General features: G+C 35.4%; 1 protein-coding gene across 1 annotated transcript; it reads left to right on the top strand.

The window, feature by feature from the left end:
- Positions 1 to 10,808: 10,808 nt before the first annotated feature.
- Positions 10,809 to 12,561, top strand: LOC127841855 (dipeptidase 2-like). Its single transcript, XM_052370983.1, has 3 exons — positions 10,809 to 11,668; positions 11,946 to 12,081; positions 12,398 to 12,561. Exons 1-3 carry the CDS (start codon positions 11,559 to 11,561, stop codon positions 12,488 to 12,490), a joined length of 339 nt encoding a protein of 112 aa, XP_052226943.1. The 5' UTR covers positions 10,809 to 11,558; the 3' UTR covers positions 12,491 to 12,561.
- The last annotated feature ends 11,525 nt before the right edge of the window (positions 12,562 to 24,086 follow it).

Here is a 24,086-nt window from a genome sequence, read left to right as displayed (position 1 = left end):
TCATCGGCCCAATCAAACAAACATAGTCCCTTTCTTCTATCATCAAATACATGATCTTTCAAAAACTAGCCTGCCCTTCGCAATAACATTCAAACTATATACCAAATAGCAACAGAGAGAGCCCACGTTACCGTAAGATATGACACAAGACAGCAGAACTACACAGGTATATAAGTACCGATACTAACACTATGTACTAATATGTCCTCCGCGAGAGACGTTAAACGGGGGTGCAGTGTATCGGTGCTATACACCGGGCACTTAAAAGAACCAGGGGCGCCTCTGGAATCGGGGCGTTTCCTGTATCCTGCTCGAACCCCCACTAACACCTCTCATGGGGCGGAGAGCACAATAACCACACTTGGGTAAATGAAAGCTAGAATACAGGACATAAACTATAATACTATGAGTTTTACAAATTAATATAAAACATAAATAAATCATATGATATAACAACGGCATTTTGAGATCATTTATTTACTTTACCTATCCAATTATAATAGCAAATATAACATAACTACAAAATAAATACATCCCAGCTTGATACATGGTCTGGATGTTTGGCAGGTGGGTGGGAAAGAACGATGGTGACTCCGGGTGGGGCTTTGGGGGGCTCCATGGTTGGTTCTTGACTGATCTGTTGTCGCGCGCAGCGAGAGGGTGGATGAGGGTGCTTGTCTCGAGGGTCTTCAGCGGTTGGGTGCTAGGGCCGGGGCCGTATGCGGGCGCGGGGGGGGGGGGGGGGGCTCGGGCTCGCTCGGCGTGGGTGCGCTTGTGCGGGGGCGGCGTGTTCTGCGATCTGGGAACTGCAACGATATACAGCCCTTCACGACTGACCGACGACCGTAAATAACCGACAGACATCTCCTCTTCCGCTCCAGACAAATGCACAACAATCACATACCACATACTATACACAACCATACACAGATCAACATCAAGGGACCCGGAACACATGGGCGTGGCACTCTCATACACATCACCCGTTATGAGTGGGGGGTTGTGAGAGCGTTATGTGTGTGTATTCCGGGTCTTACTTACCGAGTGGTGTTGGTATGTGGGTCGCGTTGAGTGTCTTGTACATAAGTAGTGTGCGGGACACTCGGCGGGATCCGCACCTCATCACCACCTTACGGTAAATAACACATTAAGGTCTCATTGGCCAACGTGCACGAAACTCTCTTTAAAATTAAATTATTTGGCGAATACCCGGGAAGCCGGGGTAAATTTGACCTACTTTGGCTCTAAATTAATCTTTTTCCCCTGAGAGGTCACAGGGGCAGGTCGGGCTACCATAACCTCGTGAAGAGGCCAGTAGGACCTGTAAATAAACTCTGAAACACACACAGTGAATCATAAATTGAACTAATTTATATAAATATTTCAAACATTTGTGCTTCTTTAATGTAGGATACAATAATTTTACTGTGAGAGTAAGTGAGTTTTGTGTTTCTGCAATGGCAGAAGTGGTAAAGTGCATACATTGTGGAAAGACAGTTGGGCAGAGGCAACGTGCTGTTTCTTGCGATGCCTGCGAGCGATGGCAACACTTAGGTTGTGATTCTGGTAAGTGAACTTATAATATAATTATTTGTTATGACTTACATTTTTCAGGTCAGGCATATAATGTTTTCCCATAACTAATGAATCTAAATCATTTGATACTTGCATATTATCGGGTAATCAACCAATGTCCGTTAATCCGTTGACACATAACAGATACCTGATAACGATAATAAAACATGTCATATAAATGTGGGAAGTCGCTTGACCGTTACCTTTGCGTTATATCATATGGGTAATGTACACCGCTGCTACACCCGATAATTAATTAAGCATTGTTGAAATCCAACATAAAGTGCTGATTACATAGGATTTAAAACAATATGTTTGTACTTTTACCTGAAATAATGAAATATGAATGAATATTATAATATTATGTGCATTTTATATTTATGATAAGAATTTACATCTTAACGTTTTATCTAATTTATACATAGTAAATAATCGTGATTATTTTTAACTAGCTTAACGCCCTTAACAATATTATTTCAGATATAAATTTTTACGTTTCGCACGTCGATTTTGGTATTTTCTTTACGAGTGAAACAATATAGCCAATACAAAATATCCTATTGATTACTCAAACACACTCTTTTACTATATAACATCGTGCATTTTTAACCATGGAATATTTTTAATATGTTATATAAGACTACTTGCTATACTGTCAGTGTCATGCGGAAATTGACCTTATTTCTTTATATCCACCTTCACATTTTATTAGCGCCGTCTTTAATTAGGCTATCTCTAATAAAGAACAGATAACTGTGAAATTAATAACAATGTGCAACGGTGATGTGGATACATCCTCGTTTTTAATTTTACATGTACACAACAATTTAGCCATAAATGAAATCAATTATTTTGGCAGTAAATCCAATTTTTCCAGTACAGTAGCCAGGTGCCTGTGTATTTAGCTGATAAGATATATTCACCACAGCAGGTTGCTAATACACAGTGTAGACTTCCCCTGTTTTATTATTGTATTTGTTATTTACCTGATTGGATTAAATGAGTCGCGTTCTGGGAATAATGGGCATAATGCATGTGCGTAAAGTGTCGACCCTAAATTGGATTTTTGCTAAAAAGACACTTCATTTAAACGAAAAATGTCATAAAAGCGGAAAGTGCCGTCCCTGATAATTCGTGCGGATTGTACAGGCTAATCTGGGACGACACTTTAAGCACATGCATTATGCACAGTTTTCTCAGAACACGACTCAAATAAAGTATATTCATTCGGGTCTGCTAGCGTTATGTTAAGGGTCATTTTATTTGAAAAGCTGGGTTTCTGTCATAATTTCCATCGTTTTGCTTGTATACACAATTTGATGAATTTATTGGCGCGATGGAGTATAAATCATGCTGACAGAATAGTATCAGTTTTTAATTATGTGTAATTTAATTCGCATCTTTCGCTTAACTCGAAGTTCAATGTCACGCGCACTTCACAAACATCACGTTTCATTGTATTTATTTTTATAAATTATGTACAAATATTAAATGTTATATACATAATTATGTTTTGTTTATTTACGTAACTAGAAAGAAATAATAAAACATTGCTATATATAAAGCGCTTTACTTTTGCAAAATTCTACAATAAATAAAGAAATATCGTATTTTATTAAGTGCACGTGCTTGACATTATAAAATATTAGTATTTTATTGTAAAACAATCGAAATTTGACCTGAGATTTGATGCAAGTCACAATTTATTTAGCGGCCGGTATTCTGCTCTCGGCCGCTGATGGTGTGTTGTAGTTTATACAATTATGATAAGAAACTGTAGCAGGCAACAGGCATCAGGTTGATAAGAAGAACTGATGTATTTATTGAACGCGAATAACATCAACAACTAATAATGTTTTGAAATTATAAATTTGCCCATAATAATTGTATAACATTATTCATCAAGCGCAAAGTGCATTAAACGCTCGCCCGCTGTTGGGTATTTTATATTTAGTAACACCTTAATACCATCATTTTTAAACGGAGAACTCTTTTTGTTAAGTGTACGTGCTTGAAGTAATGTTGCTCTTATTTATATAAGACTACTTGCTATACAGCCAGTGTCATGCGAAAATAGATCTTATTTCAGTAAATAACATTACTTCGGCATTGTAAAATTGCGTATTGTATGATTATAATATATAGACATTTATTTAATGTACTGATATCTAAATCAACTTATGATTTTACCGGTATTATGGCATTGAACGCGTATATAAAAGGCACATATACTATTCTTATTAAATCATATTAATACTTATACTAATTTAAGTCATCACATAATCAGATTGCGCACTGCGTGTAATCAGATTATCACCTTAAAACGATTCCGATGGATTATTAAATCGAGCTTACTATTCAAATCAGTGATTCCTTGTGGTACAATCAAGCATGGGATAATGGCAGACATACCCATGGCACAGTTCATGATTTATTTTATGTAGCTCACAGCCGAGGATCGAACCAATGGTATCTGATATTTTGAAGCGGATATGTTGCCACTAGGCTATACGAGGTTTCAAGAATGAACATGGGTCAGTTACTCTATCGGTATAGAATCTGACGGTGTTTACAACATGATACAGAAGCATAAATATTACGTATCTGAACATCATTCTTTCATGTTAGTTTGAAAAAGTATGTGTATTTCTAGGTCTTTGATGTGCTGATTTAATTTTATTTGTTTACCTTACAGACCCTGGAAAATGGCCCTGAAGCAGATGAGACGAATTCCACACCAGAAACTGAGGAAATGTCAGATAACCGTTCACCAGACTTGAGTTTCGAGAACGAGGCAGATGGTTTGTTGGTTGAAAGCAGTGCATCACTACTAGACGTATCTCTAAGAGTGAGTTGTTTTATCGTTATACAAAATGTTGTTGAATAAAGATAATTTGAAACAAGATGCGTTTGTGAAACACAATGTCCCCCTAAATAATGTTTGACCTTGAAGGATGACCTTGACCCTTCACCACTCAAAATGTGCAGCTCCATGAGATACACATGCATTTCAAATATAAAATTGCTAGCTTCAATATTGCAGAAGTGACATAACATGAGCAATTTTGACCCATATATTTGACCTTTAAGGATGACCTTGACCTTTCACCACTCAAAATGTGCAGCTCCATGAGATACACGTGCATGCCAAATATCAAGTTGCTATCTTTAATATTACAAGTGTATTCATAAAATAAGCGATTTGGGCCACATATATTTGACCTCTGACCTTGAAGGATGACCTTGACCTTTCACCACTCAAATTGTGCAGCTCCATGAGATACACATGCATGCCAAATATCAAGTTACTATCTTCAATATTTCAAAAGTATTAATAAAATAAGCGATTTGGGACAAATATGTTTTACCTCTGACCTTGAAGGATGACCTTGACTTTGACCTTTCACCACTCAAAATGTGCAGCTCCATGAGATACACATGCATGCCAAATATCGAGTTGCTATCTTCAATATTGCAAAAGTATTCATAAAATGAGCAATTTAGGCCACATATATTTGACCTCTGACCTTTCACCACTCAAAATGTGCAGCTCCATGAGATACTCATGCATGCCAAATATCAAGTTGCTATATTCAATATAGCAAAAGTTATTGCAAAATGTTTAAGTTGGCGCAAACCAACCAACCAACAGACCAACCAACAGACAGGGCAAAAACAATATGTCCCCCACTTCTATAGTGGGGGACATAAAAAAATATTTGTAGTTCAAGGTCGCGGTGTTGTAGTGGATGAGATATCCGCCTAGCGATCGGGTGTTAGTGGGTTCACTCCTTACTTGGGAAGCATTCTAATTATCTCCTCCATGGACACCAAGTACTGGTTCTTCCCAGGAAACCGACTCGATAATGTCCATGTCTGCCTACCATGCTCGAAAGGGCACTTGGCAGTATAAATAGATAGTTGTTTTTCATGCTCTTCCCATTTTTAAAGAAAAAAACTGAAGAAGTTATCAGTTTGGTGATGCCTTAGTAAAATACAGAAAGACCTATAATCTTTACTTCAAACTGCATTTACTTTGCTTGTAAAAATGTATTTATTTATTTCAGCTCCATGACTATGGAAGGTTTACACCAGTACCCGCCATAATCCGTCATCAGTGTGAACAAGTGCAACCGGAGCTGATTTCTGTGGTTACTCAAACCGACGATACGAGAGTTCCCAGAAGTATATCAACCCAGACTTCTACTGAAACGTCGACAGTTGGGATACAAGTGGATCGGCCTAGCTTCACCTTTGAGGATATAAGGGATGATGACGATAAGGTGTTGTTCTACACTGGTATCCCAACTGCTGGAACTTTTGAGTGTTTATTTGATGAGGTCAGTGTTGGAATGAAAGCAGGGTTAGCACGAAAAACCTGTCCCCGGAAAATAAAGTGTGTTTATAAACTGAAAATAGTCATGCTAATATAAACTGGAAAAGTGGCTCCTTAAAACTAGTACAAATTAAGTTTGATAAGAAGCTGAACAAGTGAACTTTGTGAGAAATTCAGTATACAATTTAACTAGAAGTGTTTGACCATTGCATGTATGTATAAGTAATATACTATGTAATTATGTGAATAATACTTAATTTCACATTTTACAGTCAGCTTTCATTTGTGAAAATAAAATTGTTACTGATTATTATTTTCTTGTCTCATATTCCATACAAACATTTTCAGGCAAAAAAAGAAAATTGTGTTTCTGCGTTTGTGTGTTTGTGCCAATATATTTATACATGTTTTCTTGCTTGAAAGCAGTTTTGTAAGACCAAACAAATTATAAGACTGAAATTCTGATAAATATTGTACTGGATTCAAGTTTACATACATTAATTGACACAGAGCGTTGAAAACACAGATTTCTTTTGTATACCTAAGTAAATGTTTGTCTTTAAGGTTTAGTACTGCTACTGAAGACTTAATCAACAGTTAATTTATAATTGGGAGCAATAAACCCGTCAAGAATTTTTATGCCCCCGAAGGAGGGCATATAGTGATCAGACTGTCTGTCGGTCTGTCCGTCCGTCACACTTTGCGTTTAGGTTTCGAAAAATCCTCATAACTGCTATGTCGCTTTGGATAGCAATTTCATATTTGGCATGCATGTGTATATGGACAAAGCTTTTCCATACGCACACAAATTTTGACCCCTGTGACCTTGACCTTAAACTAAGGGTCCGCGTTTAGGTTTCGAATATGCATTTAGGTTTCGAAAAATGCTCATAACTTCTATGTCGCTATAGTGATCGGACTGTCTGTCGGTCTGTCCGTCACACTTTGCGTTTAGGTTTCGAAAAATGCTCATAACTTCTATGTCGCTTCAGATAGCATTTTCATATTTGGCATGCATGTGTATATGGTCAAGGCCTTTCCATATGCACACAAACTTTGACCCCTGTGACCTTGACCTTAAACTTAGGGTCCGTGTTTAGGTTTCGAAATATGCATTTAGGTTTGGGAAAATGCTCATAACTTCTATCAAGCGTATATAGGGGGCATAAGTCATCCTATGGTGACAGCTCTTGTTTAAAACCAAGATTTCTGATACAAGTAGCAACACCTGCAGAGTACTTGTCAGATGTAAAGCAGAAGTCATACCAGCAAAGCTTCCAAGGTGTCTATTAACTCAATGGGGTTCTGAAATGATCTATACTTGGACAAAAAGCATTGTGCACAGATTTTTAATAAGATGCAGCTGTTGATACCTCTGTGTTGATTTTCTTAATTTGGTTCATGCTTGCCACTCATTAATTTCATATCATTTTAACATTTTGAAACAGATTATTATCGTAAACCCTTCGGTTTTTCTCCAAACACAGGTAAGGTAATAAGTGATGGATAATAACATAGCAAAAGTTCTTTTTATGATTTATCATTTTAAGAGCAAATCAATTTAGCGGAATAACAATTGACAATCACGTTGTGATGGTATTAATGAACCGTACACAAATCGTTGAAAAGCATTCTACATGTACTACTGTAAAATTCATAATATGAACAGTTGATAAATATTTATACATTCATACACTTTTATGTACAATATTTATATGCTTTGTAGAGCTAAATGACTATTGAAACATAAAAAAGGAGGGACCTCAATGATGTCCTGTACTGTTGTTACTTAAATTATTTTCTGATCTGGCGTTAACTTTTGTTATTTAACCCTATTCCACTTGGAAGCACAGTGAAAACAGCATAAAACCAGAACAGCATGCTAGTAACTCGCAGTCTGTTCAGGTTTTATACTGTTTGCTGCTCATCAGTATTTAAGGGTTGGAAATGAAGCCTTTAAAACTTAAATTTAGTAATAAAGGTACTTTATTACATTTAACTTTTTAAGGAACTACAAAAGCTTGAAAATACATATCTAAGTGGTAAAGGGTTAATCTCTAGAGAAAAGTGAGACATCAAAATTATAAAAACATATTCTAGGAGCAAGGGTAAGCTTGCGAGAAATTCACAATTGTGATCTTAAATTCATATTTGTTACTATTCTTTAAAGATTGCACTCAATTTCTTTTAAATCTTTCAGTCTCTTGTTTCAGTAAAATTACTTCACCAAAATTGGATGCAGTTACACGTAATTTTCTTTCATCTTCCCAAAGTACGTTCTTTCCCTGACCTCTGGTTAATTTTTCAATACTTTGGCATTCAAGTTCATCCATTTGTAGCATATCCATCATTTTCGACATTTTATCCTTCACAGTTTCACTATTCAGATCTACGCTATCACTAAAGTTATATCCAATTTCTATAAACTTTGGTAATTTCACCACTTCCTTCTCTTCTACAAAGTTCAAAAGCCATCCAGCTGTTGGGTTGCATATTTTCGAGTTTTGAACGGAAACTGTTCTCATTTACAGAAATCGCAAGAAGTTCTTTTCTGGTGTTATTTTCGACTGGCTCTAATTTTGACTCAAAGGTATGTTTCCGAAATGTAAATTCGCTAGACTTTTTAGGCGTTCGCTTTCTTTTCCGGGGATTATTAAATCTGTCCCACACGCATTTTTTTGAGGTTGATCTTAGAGTGCCGTCCTTCTTTTTAGCAGTGAGATCAGAAAGGGCATACATAAATGCACCAATATGGATACATGCTTCTCCGCTCCTGAAAATATATAAACATAATAATTAGACATACTTTCAAACTGCACTTTTTTTTTTGCTCGAGCATCTAAATTTTGATGAAAATTTCCCAGAAACTGGTCCATCCCGAGAATAGCTTGTGACCAGTATATAGATCTATGAAAATGATTGGTATAATGCCGATTCGGGGATCGTAACTACTAGTTCTTCTTGAATGCTCTGAGGGTTTATGAGTACATTCGTACACCTCACAACCCAGAGGGTAAATATAGCTGGGAGTTGGATTATTGCAACTAGGATTGTAACAGAGGCATGTCTCTTGATAAATTATTTATAACCTCGTTTCAATATTGCAAGAACTTATATGAAAAACTGTGTACACTCACCCGGCTGTGCAATTACATTCCGCTGAATGAACCTGTCCAGTGACCTTTGACAGACAGAGCCACACACTGTGATCTGGGTTTTCTTTCACATTTGCACTCGGTAGAGATGGTAATACTTTGCATTTAACAAAACAATGTTCCCATTTGTCACTTATGTCATGGTACAAAATACTGTGTTTATGTCTGTAAACATAATACAATTTTTTGATCTCAATTGTTTTTGTGTGTTCATTTTCAGCACAAAATAATTGTAGATGTCACTATCTATTAATGTAGGAAAGTCCATTAAGTCACTACTCAACGTTTTTAATACATCTGGATGTGGCAGCTTTTCACCGAGTGGCGTAAAAAGTTTTTCTGTTTTCCTTTTTTCATAATTTACTTCCGCATTCCTGTGCAGCTGTCGATCATTTAATCCTAGCTTTTGTACGCCTTTTGTCCTCAAGACAAGTTCATTCTTATTCCCTGACACATAATGATTATGAAATCGTAAATAATCCTTCAATTGTGCAACACTTAATTTGTCAATTTCGATGTCAGACAGATAACGATCGTTTTCTTTCTCATTCGACGCCATTGTTACTGGAAATCAATACTACCCAGCGATTCAATCGCACATTCTCGGCCCTTTCCGTCAAACATCGGATAAGTATTATGATAATCTGCGAGGGGTACCGAATGCCAGCGATTGAGAACCTCCAATTCCGGAGAATACTCAGGGGAGATATGCGACTTTCCGAAAAGGGCTCAGTGGCCTCCCTTATTCTAGAAGATGCCCAAGGGAAGTAACTGCCGTGAGGAGTTTGATCTAATGTTTGCGAATGGGAGATATAGGCCGACAATTCGAGTAAAATTACATATGCAAATTTGAATTAAAAAATAGTCATGAGGATGTTAAGCAGCCTTTTATTAAGTGGGTCTTCAACTGTCGGGTCCAAGTGCCCGATAATCGACTTTGGGGACCCGACAATCGACTAAAGACCCAACAATACGGCGGTAAAATGGACGTTTGACCCACCATTTTACCCAATCTGAAACTATATATATATATATATATATATATAAATATATATATATATATAATATATATATTATAGTATATATATATATATTATGTATATATATAGTATATATATATATATATAGTGTATGTATCATATATTATTATCATATATCATATAATATATATATATACCTATATATCACTATCTATATCTATAGACTTATATACTAATGTCATCTATATATAATATATACTCCTCATCTATACTATATCTATATATATATATATATATATATATATATATTTGATACTGAAGTATTTTTCTGAGATGTTGAATTTTTCGTTATAATTTGGCACCCTGTTGTTTTGGCGCTTTTAAGTTGAATACGTTGAAATATATATATATATATATTTATATATATTTATATATATTTCAACGTATTCAACTTAAAATCGCCAAACAACAGAGTGCATTGCTTCGAACAGCCATAACTTCATCAATTGTGCGGCTATTTCCATAAACTCGGTTCTTATTCGACGCAGAAATCAGTATCATATATATATATATATATATATATATATATATATATATATATATATATATATATATATATATATATATATATATATATATATTTGATACTGAAATATTTTTTTCTGAGATGTTGATTTTTCGTTATAATTTGCACCCTGTTGTTTTGGCGATTTTAAGTTGAATACGTTGAAACTCGGTTCTTATTCGACGCAGAAATTAATTTCCTTTCTGGAAATGTACATGTTTTTAATATCTTTACAAATGGTAGTTCACAATTTAAGAAATAACACGATACACAACTCGCGTGACCTACTAGTCAACGATCAGACATGACTAATAAATGAAATCTTCAGGAGTAAAGACACACCTTCGCATTGGACCAATGTAATCACTTGTGTGTTTAAAATGTCGGCCAGTTGAAATGTACGTAAACAAATGTTCAAACGGCGCTGGACAGTTAGTTTTGATGCATAATTTAACGGCAAGAACGGTAAGAACGGTAAGAATGTTTTGTTTTTCATACGTTTTATTGAATTATGGTACCTAATTCCGCGAACTTAGCACGGAAAATGCCTATTAGTCCATGACGATGTCTGTCTTCGATAGGGTCTGATCGATGCCTAGTAGGTCACGTGAGTTCTGTATCGTGTTGTTTCTTAAAATTTGACCCAGCATTTGTAAACATATAACAAGATATGTACATTACCAGAAAGGAAATTCATTTCTGCGTTGAATAAGATCAAGTTCATGGAAATAGCTGCACAATTGTTGAAGTCATGGCTGTTCAAAGCGATGCACCCTGTATTTTTGGTGATCTTGAGTTGAATACCTTGTTAAATATATATTTGATAGTGACTTTTTATTTTTTAGAGAAGTTGAATGTTCGTAATAATTTAATTAGTTTTATTCAAAATGATCGTTTTACTAATTACAATCATTGTCACACGCTAACCACCTTTTGTTTACATAAGAATGTATATCACGTACTACTATAAATTTCTTGCAGATCATATAGAATACATCAAAGACCTGATTGGTGTCGACCACGTGGGTATAGGGTCGGACTATGATGGCGCAGACATGTAAAATAAACAATCATTTATGAAACATACATTCTTACGAGTATGAAATTCGATCATGGACTCCATGCATCGTTGTCTAAATTGTTTGAATAACCTTACAGTTGAATACCAATATAAAAAGTATGGCATTTATGATCTTCAAGAACCAGGGTTATGTATTAAAATGATATTTGGTTCTTCTCGATTTAATAATTGTACCATTTTATATATCAATATAATATAGATGTGATTTTAATAATTATCGAAATGCCACTTAACTAAGCGCACAAATTTGCAGATTCCCTGTAGGCTTGGAGAATGTCTCTTTCTATCCTGAGCTCTTTGCCGAGCTGGTGAAACGAGGCTGGAGTGACATTGACCTGCAAAAGTTGGCGGGAAGAAATGTCATTCGCGTGTTCCATGAAGTGGAGAAGGTATAACAACAGCACTATTTAAAGTTCGGAATTTAGGTTTTATAAAAAGTACATTATGCAAAAGGCGCGCAATATTATTGTAATGCATTTATCGCATTCATTTTTGAAAACAATTTTCATAAGTTACACTATTTAATGATGTCCGTTGGAATGGTAAGTGTCGTTATTAGCTTAAACTTGACCTACAGTAAGTACGGTAAGTGCAAACAAGTAAGATTTGTGAAATTCTATCCATTTCTTGGATTTAGATCTTTTGAATAAAGTGAAACATTGACTGCTTTTTTTTTGGTTTATGCTACTCTGCATATTTTGAAAGGTTCGAGACAGCATGAAGTCAATTGATCCAATTGAAGACCATCTTGACCCGTCAGAGCAGATCGACCGGAAATGCCGAACTACGTGGTACTAAGGAACAATCTCATAGATTTTGCGATACATATCTTCAGAAATACCAAATATAATAAATTCTTGTCAAATGTTTGAGTGGTTTGTTTCGTTTTGCTGTTGTGTTTAAAAGATGCTACATGTAAACATTTAAGTTATAATCTTGGTTCTTATAAAGAACCTTACAACATTGTATAACCTGGTACGATTATTCACCTTCATTTTACAATTGTGTTATAAGTACATGGCAATGCCAGCTGCTTTATGAGTGGGTCTAGTTTTGTTCATTTTACAATTAAAACAAAACAATTTTATGTTACAAATAATACATTTAAAGGTCCACTTGTATTTTCATGTCCCAATATAAAGAAAGGCATATTTAGACAGTTCGGAAAGTGATTACATCCAACAAACTATTTTGCAATTAACTGATTTACATGATTACATTCCCAAAATATTATCGAATAGTTTAACATTCACAAAAGGTACTGTTGACTGTAGCGGCATGACCAATTTTATAGCGAGGTCCAGCATGTTTCAACACTGAGTTACTACAATTTTTCATTATAAACGTTTTTTTTTGTAAAATGGTTATTAATTTCAATATTGGATTTGCAAACACCTTAACTTAATTTCTTAGTAGATGCGTCTTTGAATGTAATTTGGCGTCATATTTTACCAATTTGTACAGCAAGTTCATTCACCCGTATTATTTTAAGTATTTAAACAAATCAATTGGTAGTTGCTTTGATGATGCTCATTATTATAATCAGAACGGTAATGAATATGAAAATGATAGCGATTGCTCCAGTAATTATAGTGATGATGTTAACCCATTTATGCCTAGCGTCTAGAAAAATGCCTTGATGCGGCGTCTCATCAGGGTCTGTGCTGTTTGCTTAAAAAAATTTCTGTAAGAAATATTCTAAATATAGAAATAAATATACCAGAGATCCATAATTTTAAAAATAAATTGATCCAATTTAGAAGGATGGGAGAGTCCACTAGGCATAAATGGGTTAATGAGGGTATTGTGACAGTAGTTATTAAAAGGGGGAAGCGGATTATAATGGGCGGGAGGAAGAGGGTGACTTAATTCAATATGTTGTTGATGTGATGATTAGGAGAAAGAGAGGTAAGAGGTGGAGAAGCAGGACACTGATGACCTGAAGAATATTCCATAGACAGTAAATATTGTCATATTATTGTTTGTTTTTTTTAATAAACGCATTCCTATGGCTTTTATTCTAATCGATATTTTGCTCTCGTTGTAACCTGATAACTCTGATAACGTATGTATCTTTTAATCTGACATTTCCATAACAATCGAATGCAGCTTTTAAAAACGCATACATGAAATATATTGTATTCATTGCAGTATGTTTCCAGAAAGAGGATTTGAAATGATGCAATCTCGTAAAATGCATTAAACAATCACATTGTATTTTGTAAATCATGCATTATTCGAAGTGTTCTTGTCATTGACTTTAAAATTGAACATTAATGCAGATAGGCTGAAATTGAAATTGATTTCGTCTTATTTTCTGAACTTTTTCGCTTACGTCTTCAACATATGATCCAAGTAACACCATAGTTAAACGGAATACTCTAGTTGTTCAATGTGTAAAAAACACGAAGCACGAATAGTATGCATATGTATGATAAAACTTTCATTACAATTGGATGGATTGACGGATGGATGGATGGACGTAACCGAACCAACGGTCGTATATATTGACCGACCGACCAACATACTGACTGTAGGTGCAACATATGCATCAAAGGTGGTATTGAACGTCTCAGCGCCTGTGGTGGCATGATTCTCTCAGCGCCTGTGGTGGCATGATTCGCTCAGCGCCTGTGGTGGCATGATTCTCTCAGCGCCTGTGGTGGCATGATTCTCTCAGCGCCTGTGGTGGCATGATTCTCTCAGCGCCTGTGGTGGCGTGATTCTCTCAGCGCCTTTCGGCACTTTCGCTGCATTTCCGTAAACACAATTAACCAGATGAGGACAGCTATCGTTATTTAATACATTTCTGTCAATTTTGGGAGCATGGACACCATCCTAATTACACAGATTGCAAGCTCAGGAAAAGTGTCTAATAACAGTTTACGCCGCGTTCTGTCTGTATGTGTTTAACCCATTTTTGCCTAGTGGACTCTCCCATCCTTCTAAACTGGATCAATTTATTTAAAAAATTAGGGATGTCTAGTATATTAATTTCTATATTTATAATATTTCTTACAGAAATTCCTTTAAGCAAACAGGGCAGACCCTGATGAGACACCGCATCATGCGGCGTCTCATCTGGGTCTACGCTGTTTGTCAAGCCATAAACTCTAGGCATAAATGCATATACACTAGCTTATTCACAGTGCAGTCACGGTATTCACGGTGCAGTCATGGAATATTCACGGTGCAGTCACGGAATATTCACGGTGCAGTCACGGAATATTCACGGTGCAGTCACGGAATATTCACGGTGCAGTCACGGAATAAGCTATTCTAACAGAAAGACATTCGTGTTTTTGACGACGCGATCTTATATATACAAATGCACCGAACGTTTTCGTTAACGTATTAAAATTTTAAAGTGGTGGGATAATGTGAAAGATATGTATTCCGTCAGTAGATGTTGATTCAATGAATGACAGTGATCCATCTGCATTTGTGAAATGAAGGAAACGAATTGAAACAAATAAAGTAGACAAAAAACCCAAGAAAAACTATTAGAAAACTTGGGAAATTAATTATTAGGCGATGTTCTGAATTAAAATGCAGACAAACCACATATGGACATTCAATTAAAGCGAAACAAATGCAAAGTGGTGATCATTATCCCGATAAAATGTCCACCATCAAAAACAGAATGGGCATCTTATAGAAGAGAAGAGAAAAACATCAATTCAATCAATAGCAAAAGTTTATAATACATTGTTATACAAATAAATCTGAAAAAGAATTGTGTAAAAAGTATACAGATCATGTTGAAAAACATTGTTGTAATAAGATCTACGTGTTTAATATAATTTCAATCAAGTTTAACAGAAAATGTATTCGGATGAAATATATTTAACATGATGTTGTGTGTTCGTTTTGTTTTCTTTATTTAATTGTAAACGTTATACCACACACAATCTACGCCAACTCATCGTCGCTTCTTCTTTAAATATATGTTAACGGTTTTAGTACTCGAAGAAAATAATTCTGCACGCAAATTAACTAACCAGAATGTACTTATAACGACTGTTCAATGCTTAATAACACGATAATAATTATAGAAAGTTAGAAAAAACAGTCGCACTGACCGTTTTTCTTCTATGTTTAAATGAAATTCATTGAAAATAACTGCGACCCAAGCTGTCAAAGAAAAAGTAGGTAAAGATTGTTAAGCGCTCGACTATAGTTCTAACGTCAAAAATAATTTGCTATAAGTAAACATGGAGCAATAATTTGAATTCAAGGTATAATTAATCCAATGTACTAATAATAACAAATAGTATTGTCTCTGAAAATATATATGAAATCAGATAAATAATACAAACAAATATAAATGCACAATATACACACTCGATGAGCAAAAATGTATTATTTTGCATCATAACAAGTACTGTGTGTACCACTGAACGTGGCTCCCTTGCTTACAACATTCCTGAATTACGTATTAGGCAATAACAACTAATTTGTTAACTCACCGTGTTAAAGGATGGTCATGGCTATGTATCTTCAGACAGCTACTACAGAAGCGCAGTACAACAGCACAGGTCACAGCAGCACAGCCCACATATGCACAGGAGACTCCTTGTCGGAAAAGTGAGGCTATTGCCTATCATGCCTTACTTTCGAACGAGGAGGCAAGAATGATACGGCAATCTTCCCATAGTCATGGTAACTTCGCTGCCCGCTCAACACAAAGATTATGTCCGGAACTGTTTACTGCCGCCAACGTGAGGCTCCATTGTCATTATCACGGCGGCGTCTAGGCGCCGAGTCCGCGGCGGAAGAGAGCAATAATGACTTACATAATTGGTCACTTCCCGACCATGAGCGATTTGGGGCCTCGAATGCATAGCCCATATTAATGAGCTCCTCCGTTGCAAGGCAAGGACGCCTCCTGCGATGCTATGGGGTGTTAACTACCTGTACGAATCAATGTGATATAATTGTATAAACAATCTGTGTGTGCATCCTGTAGATGTGTTGTTTATAGAGAATAATAGGTTAGTGTTGATTATAGATCAGGTTTATCATGCGAGGCTTAGAAAACAAAAAGCACGAGCCTTGGCGAGTGCTTTTTCGTTTTCGTGCCGAGCATGATAAACCTGATCTATAATCAACACTAACCTATTATTCTATTTATCCCACTTTTTTATTCAGTAAACCTTTTTATTTTAACAAAATTAGTTTTCATGAGTGTTTGTCGTACTTTGATAATGACTGTAGTGTAACCAAGGTCAGTGTATTACTCCGCGTTCCAAAAATAACCGCTGATCAAATTGTCATTTAAAAAAATTAGAATATCGTTCTGTGACAAAGAGTCGTGCGTTACTAATGACAATTTTATTCATATTGAATTGCAAATCTAAAAGTTTTATAACATTAATATAACATTTAGTTGTTATATACAAGGAACTACATTTGTATACAACGTAGCCTAACACCACACACAATTCACTTTTGATGTTCAAACTATCAACTAGAACACGAGGTGCAAAACATTTGCTTCTTTGTTGTAATATGTGGTTATTTCGTGACGAAATAACAATAACAACTTGGATTTAATCTAATTATTCACATTAAAATTTTGAATGTGGAAAGTGGCACCAAAGAATTGTGAGGCAAAGTTGTTCGAACGAGAGAAAGACATTTGCTGGTGAAGTGACTGGGTGGGACGAACATCAAGATCAACTTGTTCAACGGTAGACAGTGGTTGTGTAGGCTGCATTTCGACCATAGTTTCAGTGCATGAAGGTGAACAAGAGGAAGCTGTTTGGTTGTTACATTTACTGGACTGAGCAAGAATATTGGAACACTTTTGCTGCTGTTCAACAGATATGGTAGAATAATTGGTTATGGACTGGACATTTTTGTGCCCTGTTATGGCCATGATTTCAGTGGGTGGAATGTTTGCATTTCGAAGTTTTTGGACCAGGAATTTGCGAACTGAGTGGTTGGTTATTTTCTTGTGCTCGGGAAAGCCGGCGTCTTTTGCCATGGCCTTCAGCATCTGACCCAGCTTGTTGACACCCAATTGTTGACGCAAGAACCACTGGGATGCAGTGTCAATTGTGCGTGTTGCCAGGTAGAAAGGGTGCTGATCTGAAGAAAAATCAGATGGACGCATATTCGAGTACAGCTTTTAAACACGGGATTTCTTGGTCCAGAAGTGCCGAACATCTTGGGAGACACTTTTCTTATGTCAGCGATGTTCTCTCCTGTGCGCGTTTTCGTTTGCCGCTCGTTCAACTCGAGATACTCGACACCATTCGAGTCTGCACGGAGGCGGACGTCTCCCCACCTAACAAAATACAAGAATCTTAATTTAATGTCAGATATGAACAATAATAAAATACAGCATTTAAGTTGAAGCGGATGTACTTTGTGAATGGGGTGAAAACATAATGAGAAAAATTGATACATATTTTGTGTGTTTGTGTGTTAAAAATGTTTCTTACCGCAAATTGTATTGCTCCGTTGTTCCTCGCAAGCCAAAATGAAGGCAGTTGTTCAACCAGATTGTATTTAACAAGGCCTTCGGAGACTCGGTGCCAAGGATCCCCTTCTCCCAGAGCAGATGGATGTCGGTATCACTCAGCGGATGGGCCTCCCTAGCACGGTTTCCCATACCCTAAATTGGTGATTTATATTTATTATACTGTTTCATTTAACTTTTCGACTATATTTTTTAATTTAAATTTATTTTTCTAGTATTCTATCTTTCGTAGGCTTACAGTATTACTTTTAATGTGACTTTTCGACTTTTATTTATTAACTGCAACTTCATGTCGACAGGGTATTAGTTTCGAACAGACTAAACTTGGGATTTTTCCCAATTTTGTCATAAATGATACGTTTTCTGTTGAATATGTTATTTTGCCAAATTTCTTTTAGTTATAACCGTTCATCTCAATTTTACCTGTTTCTTAAGACTTTTTTCTTTGCATTGTAGGTGTCCCTTGTGAGTGCAAATTGGGCTCCAGTCCCTGTCATGACTGAACATCCATAGCGATGTCGTTTCAGGTACCTGTCAACACTAGCAATGATGCCACGGAGGGAGCTTGGTTCAAAATCTGTGCCATTTGACTTTTTAAGGGACAACAGGAAAGTGGCCAAATACTCATCAAGAAGAGTTGGTTCTATGTGGTGGATTCCTTTTGATTCAGCTTTTGACATTAGAAACCTTTTAAATTTGTTTATGTCAGACAAGGTCTTCGCTACAGTCTTTTTATTTTCATTTTGGACAATGAAATCACCAACATCAGTGAGGTTAACATCTAAGAACTCTTTATTCTCATGCAGATCTAAAGATGGGGAGAAGACATTGCTACTGGATGGTGCGCTACTACTGGGGCTGTTTTCATTCTCAATGGTCAATTCAATTTCATTTGTGAACAAAATAGATGGATCAAACCCATATTGTTCCTGGAACTGGCTTAGTGTTAATTCCATTTCAGTTGCTTGTTGCTCATGTGCATTATTTAATTCATCCCAAGTTAATGAGAAATTGACTTTGTCAAATTTGTCAGACATTTTGAGGGGTTTACAATTTCGCAGACGATTGTGTTCTATAGTCAAAGGGGAGCAACTTGAACTGACTCCGTCAAAGGGGAGCAACAACAACAGAACCTATTTGCAACATAGTGTTAAATTTACCTAATACTAGAAGTTTAGTGACAATAAATGACAACAAACACGTTTTTTCTACTTGTATTTGTTTTAATGTCATTAAGATTGACAAACATTTGAGATTGTTTTTATTATTGATGCACTTGGCAAATACAGGTGACGAGGTGCGTGGGAAAAAGTAGTCCCGGTTCGGCAGTTGATGACGTCATTTCGTGCCATTGATTATAGCCTTGCCGTTGATTATAGATGCAATTTTATAAACGGGGCTTTAATCAACCGAATTCGCAGTAAAAGTGGGATGAAAATGTGTAACTGTTTACATAATTTCGTTCCATAACAACCTTTATTAGCGGTAATGTTTTTTTCTATTTGATATTACTGTATATTATATCATTTTGTATTTATTTCTGTTTTTTAACAACAAATCTAAATATTGTATCTGTGTAGCTTACTTTCAATTTATGCTTATGTCACTTAAACAGGTCAAATTATGTCCACTGTTTGTGGGTGATTTAGGCAAAAATCGCCAATCGTGTTTGTGGATCCAAAAAGGGACTTTCAAAGCGACCTGCGGCTCCTGCGGGAAGTATATCAACTTTTGTAAATACATGCAGAAATTAATCAAGGCAAGGATACAACACATGCAAGTTGGATATTTTAAACAAAGTCTGTGTGTATCATTATTTAAAATGCATTCTGTTTGCACTTATTAATAACAAATAATAATATTTATAGATTAAGAATGCCATGTACCATGTCTGAGTTTTCAATGGAAATGGAAAATACCCGTCAATATTCCTAAGTACCCTTTATGGCTTAAACAAAGGAGTAAAATACCCTAAGTTTATTAATAACATCAGGGAGTAAAATACCCTTTAGACTAAATCCGTATCTGAAGCTCTGTATGGAATAGTCACCGTAGAAATATAAATTTATATATTATTTATAAACCAAGGTTTTGAGAGGGGTGTATATTGGAGTCAATTTTCTGTAAGTTAGTCAGTCAGAGGGACGTTGTGTCTGCATATATAATGTAAACAGATATGTATCAAACCATACCTACATTTCTCTATGCATTAAATTGAAACTTCGTGTGAACCCCATGAAATGTTCATTTTTTGTGACAAAGCTTTTATCAATCATTGGCCAAGTAACTTTCTTGCACACTATTAATTCATTGTATCACACAATACAATATAATTCAGAAGATGTGTAACTTTCATTCTATTGGGATTTATTAAGCCACATTTTATCCACAGCTGCACAGAGGTTTATGGATATTTTTATTAAAAACAATGAAAGCTTTAAATCACTTGGATCGCTTGTGATCAATAATTTTACATGGAGGAACCATTGTGAAATATAAAGTTGTTTTATGCCACATTTTCTAGTGTTTATTTGTCTTTCAACGGTTCTTGTTCAGTGGCTAGAAGAATCCTAGCAACCGAGCCACGTAGGCGCAGCAGTAGCAGCAATCATGTAAGCTGTATCCCACATTTATGCCACCTAGTCGAAGCAATCTGTTGCAACGTCGACTCAAAATGAATCGTTTTAATACAACCTCGTAGAGGATATTTGTTGGTTTCCGTGTAAGATTGTAATTGCATATGACACAACAAATCAACAACTCTGGTCAATGTGCGGGAACAAAAACTGTCACATGACCACAAATGCGAACGACCACGGCTATTTTTCGGATAAAACGTCAATAGAAGGTATGTTTTCTTACGTTTTCTCCGTTTTAGCAGAACACATGTTACAATGCCTTGGTGCACCGTACTCAGTGCGAATTCTACTTTTCATTGATGTATTGCTCATATTTTTAGGTATAATACTTTTTGAGAACATTCAATGACAAATATCGAACTTGACGATGTTGACGACCACACATTTTTACTAATACCTGTGTTTGTTGTTAAAGCGATTACAAATGAAGGTTTTATTACTGTCATTATGCGTATTTATTTCAAATACGACCAAATATAAGTCTCAATATTAATATTTTATTATTTAGAACGACCGACGACATTTGTTTTGAAATTGGCGAACGACCACACCCGAGTTATAGGCGAACGACCACACACTGTATTCTTGACACATGTATGCATGCAATAAAATGTATATTTCAGATGGATCGCTCAGACCCACATATATGCCGCTATTGTGGCAACGTACTTAAAAGCAAGTCGTCTCTGCGCCAGCATGAGATTAGTCACAAAGGGACTGGGAAGGGATATACATGCTGCGATAAAGTGTTCTTCAGCAAGGCGAATCTGAACAGGCACAGGTACAATAATTGTGTTAATCATATATTGAATTATGTTTGTCAGAAAGTGTAATTAATACATAAATATGCTGTTAATTTCTTCTTTTTAATTTCTATTTAACCCTGATGAAATTTTACAAATAAGAGGTACAAAATCGACACAGCAAAGATGGGTGCTTAACCTATCAAAACTATTGTATTTCATAACTAGTGTATCATGTCACATGCAAAAAGTCTTACTTGCTTATGTTTGTAATGGGATCAACATGGGCTTAATAAACAGCTTGAAGTACTGATAGTTTAAGGCCCAGTCTCACTAACACATTTTGCGATGCCGGTGGAGCCCCGATGCGTGATCCGGGGTCTACATTGTATATATACAATACTTCGTTTTGGTGTATGTCATGCTATTTATTGCAGAGTTGTCCCCTCTCACTTAGGTAAATTCTCTTGTTTTACCTTGTTCACGATACCTGCATCATTGTACATGCGAACTTAACAACATTGTGCATCAAACTGAAACTTCATAGTTCTGTTGTTCATACTTTGTATAAGTACAAGACGTAATTTTTGTGGATGCAACACTATTTTATAGGGACAAATTTTCGGCTTATACAGTTTTAAAAAATATTAAATTTATTGCTTAAAACGTAGATATCTTGTTGATAGTCACTTAGTAGCATATATATTTCAATAATTATACATAGTTTTCAATGGGATATTTTAGCGACTGCGGCAACATTGTAGTAGCTTATAATAATATAATGTACATGGCAATACCTCCAAGCCGGTAGATACCGGACTTGTAAATATACTTTGATGTGATGCAATCGGATTCCATAAGTGTGAGTTGTAATCAAACAGAGGACGTGTTGGTTAATCAATATTTTAGCTGTTATATTTTTTAACGATTCAATCAACATAGTATTGCTTTTTGTGGTATATACCTTACAATCATTGTATTTTATATATGTATTTATAGAGGGGTAACCGTCGATATGTCCATTTATTCAGAGTAATGCTCCATGAAACTAGGCGACTAAATTCGAATATCTACGTCTAAAATCTAATCTTTGTGTGTGATCAATGTGTACTCGGAACACAATTTTGGCATCAACATTGTTTTTCACCTGCTTGAAAGAAGCCATTTCGTGGGTATTTTTCATCTTCATTTACGAGTTGTTTGCTGTTTTTCTAGTGACATAGTATTTGTTATAAATTGGTGCTTGTGAAAAATCATTTATAAAGACCTTGTTCTGTAGTTCATGTTTCGTTTGTAAATGTTTTTTTATGCGTTAACGATAACGATGTTGTAGATTAATTAAAATAGTTTATACAATTTGTTATGCTCATTTGAAGTATAAATGAGTCACACGATACAGAAACCTGATTTATACAGATATTATATAAACAATTCTAGTCAAAAGTTTCAACACAATTTGATTGATGGTTTGCTTTTGTATTATATAAATGCATACTTGATGTTCCATATGGCGAAGTCATTAATGTGATGATTTATGACTATTTACACTCAGTGCTATTATTTTTATGTTCTGTGATAATGTGTTCAGGAAAACATAAGTATACATTTTAGACTGACAGTTTTATGTTTGCAAATATCCGCACTGTGATCTTTGTCTTTGATTATTTTTTTATAATAAATTGTTAATCAGAAAAAAATGTTTGTGGTAAATAAAATGAATGTACAGTTTTGTGATAGAAAGGATACAAATATAAATTTTCACTCGTTTCACCATTCAACACCATTGTAAATAACTGCATATTTCATAAGACTTCCACCTCATTTATGAAATTTAATATGCATATATTAACACGTATAACAAGTTAAACAATAAGTTGCGTATCCACATACGCCACTTACGCATGTGATACGTATACAATATGGAGAAACACATGCACATTCAGTTGGTAAATGTTCGCATAAGTACATATATTTACCTTTAAATGAATATGTCATTACATGTTGCTGGTATATAATCTATATTATTTACATTCGAATTCATCGTTTTGCTGTTTTAATATAGTACACAAAACACAATGAAAGTTAGATGACGTCTGTTAAGCCCATTTTAGAAGTAACCAGCATTTTGGAATCATTTCTTCTAGCTTTTTCCCACCTAACACCAAGGGCGCCTTTTTGTATAGAGTTTCTGTCCATATCAACGGTCCCGCCTTTCTTCTTACTCCCTTTTCGATGATCAAAGAAATGGTCTCTGTAAGATTGAATACCATATTGAGCTTTATTATTTTAAACATCAGTTAGCGCAAATATGATGATAAAATATATTGAAACAAATTTATATGGTTCGTATTTAAGTATTTGTAACTTAAAAATATTTTTCAAACTTTAAACATTGCTAGCCTATTTGTTTTGTCATAACGATCGGAATTGAGCATATAAAGCCATATATGTACTAGCGGGATAAACAAAACGAAGTTTGTTTTCATAGCCTACAGTAAGTCCAAGTAACTTACTTGATCGTAATA

The sequence above is a fragment of the Dreissena polymorpha genome, chromosome 8 (genome assembly GCF_020536995.1).
Source record: "Dreissena polymorpha isolate Duluth1 chromosome 8, UMN_Dpol_1.0, whole genome shotgun sequence".
Lineage (NCBI taxonomy): Eukaryota > Metazoa > Mollusca > Bivalvia > Myida > Dreissenidae > Dreissena > Dreissena polymorpha.
The sequence above is the reverse complement of the archived record's forward strand: the minus strand, read 5'-3'. Positions and strand labels throughout refer to the sequence as shown.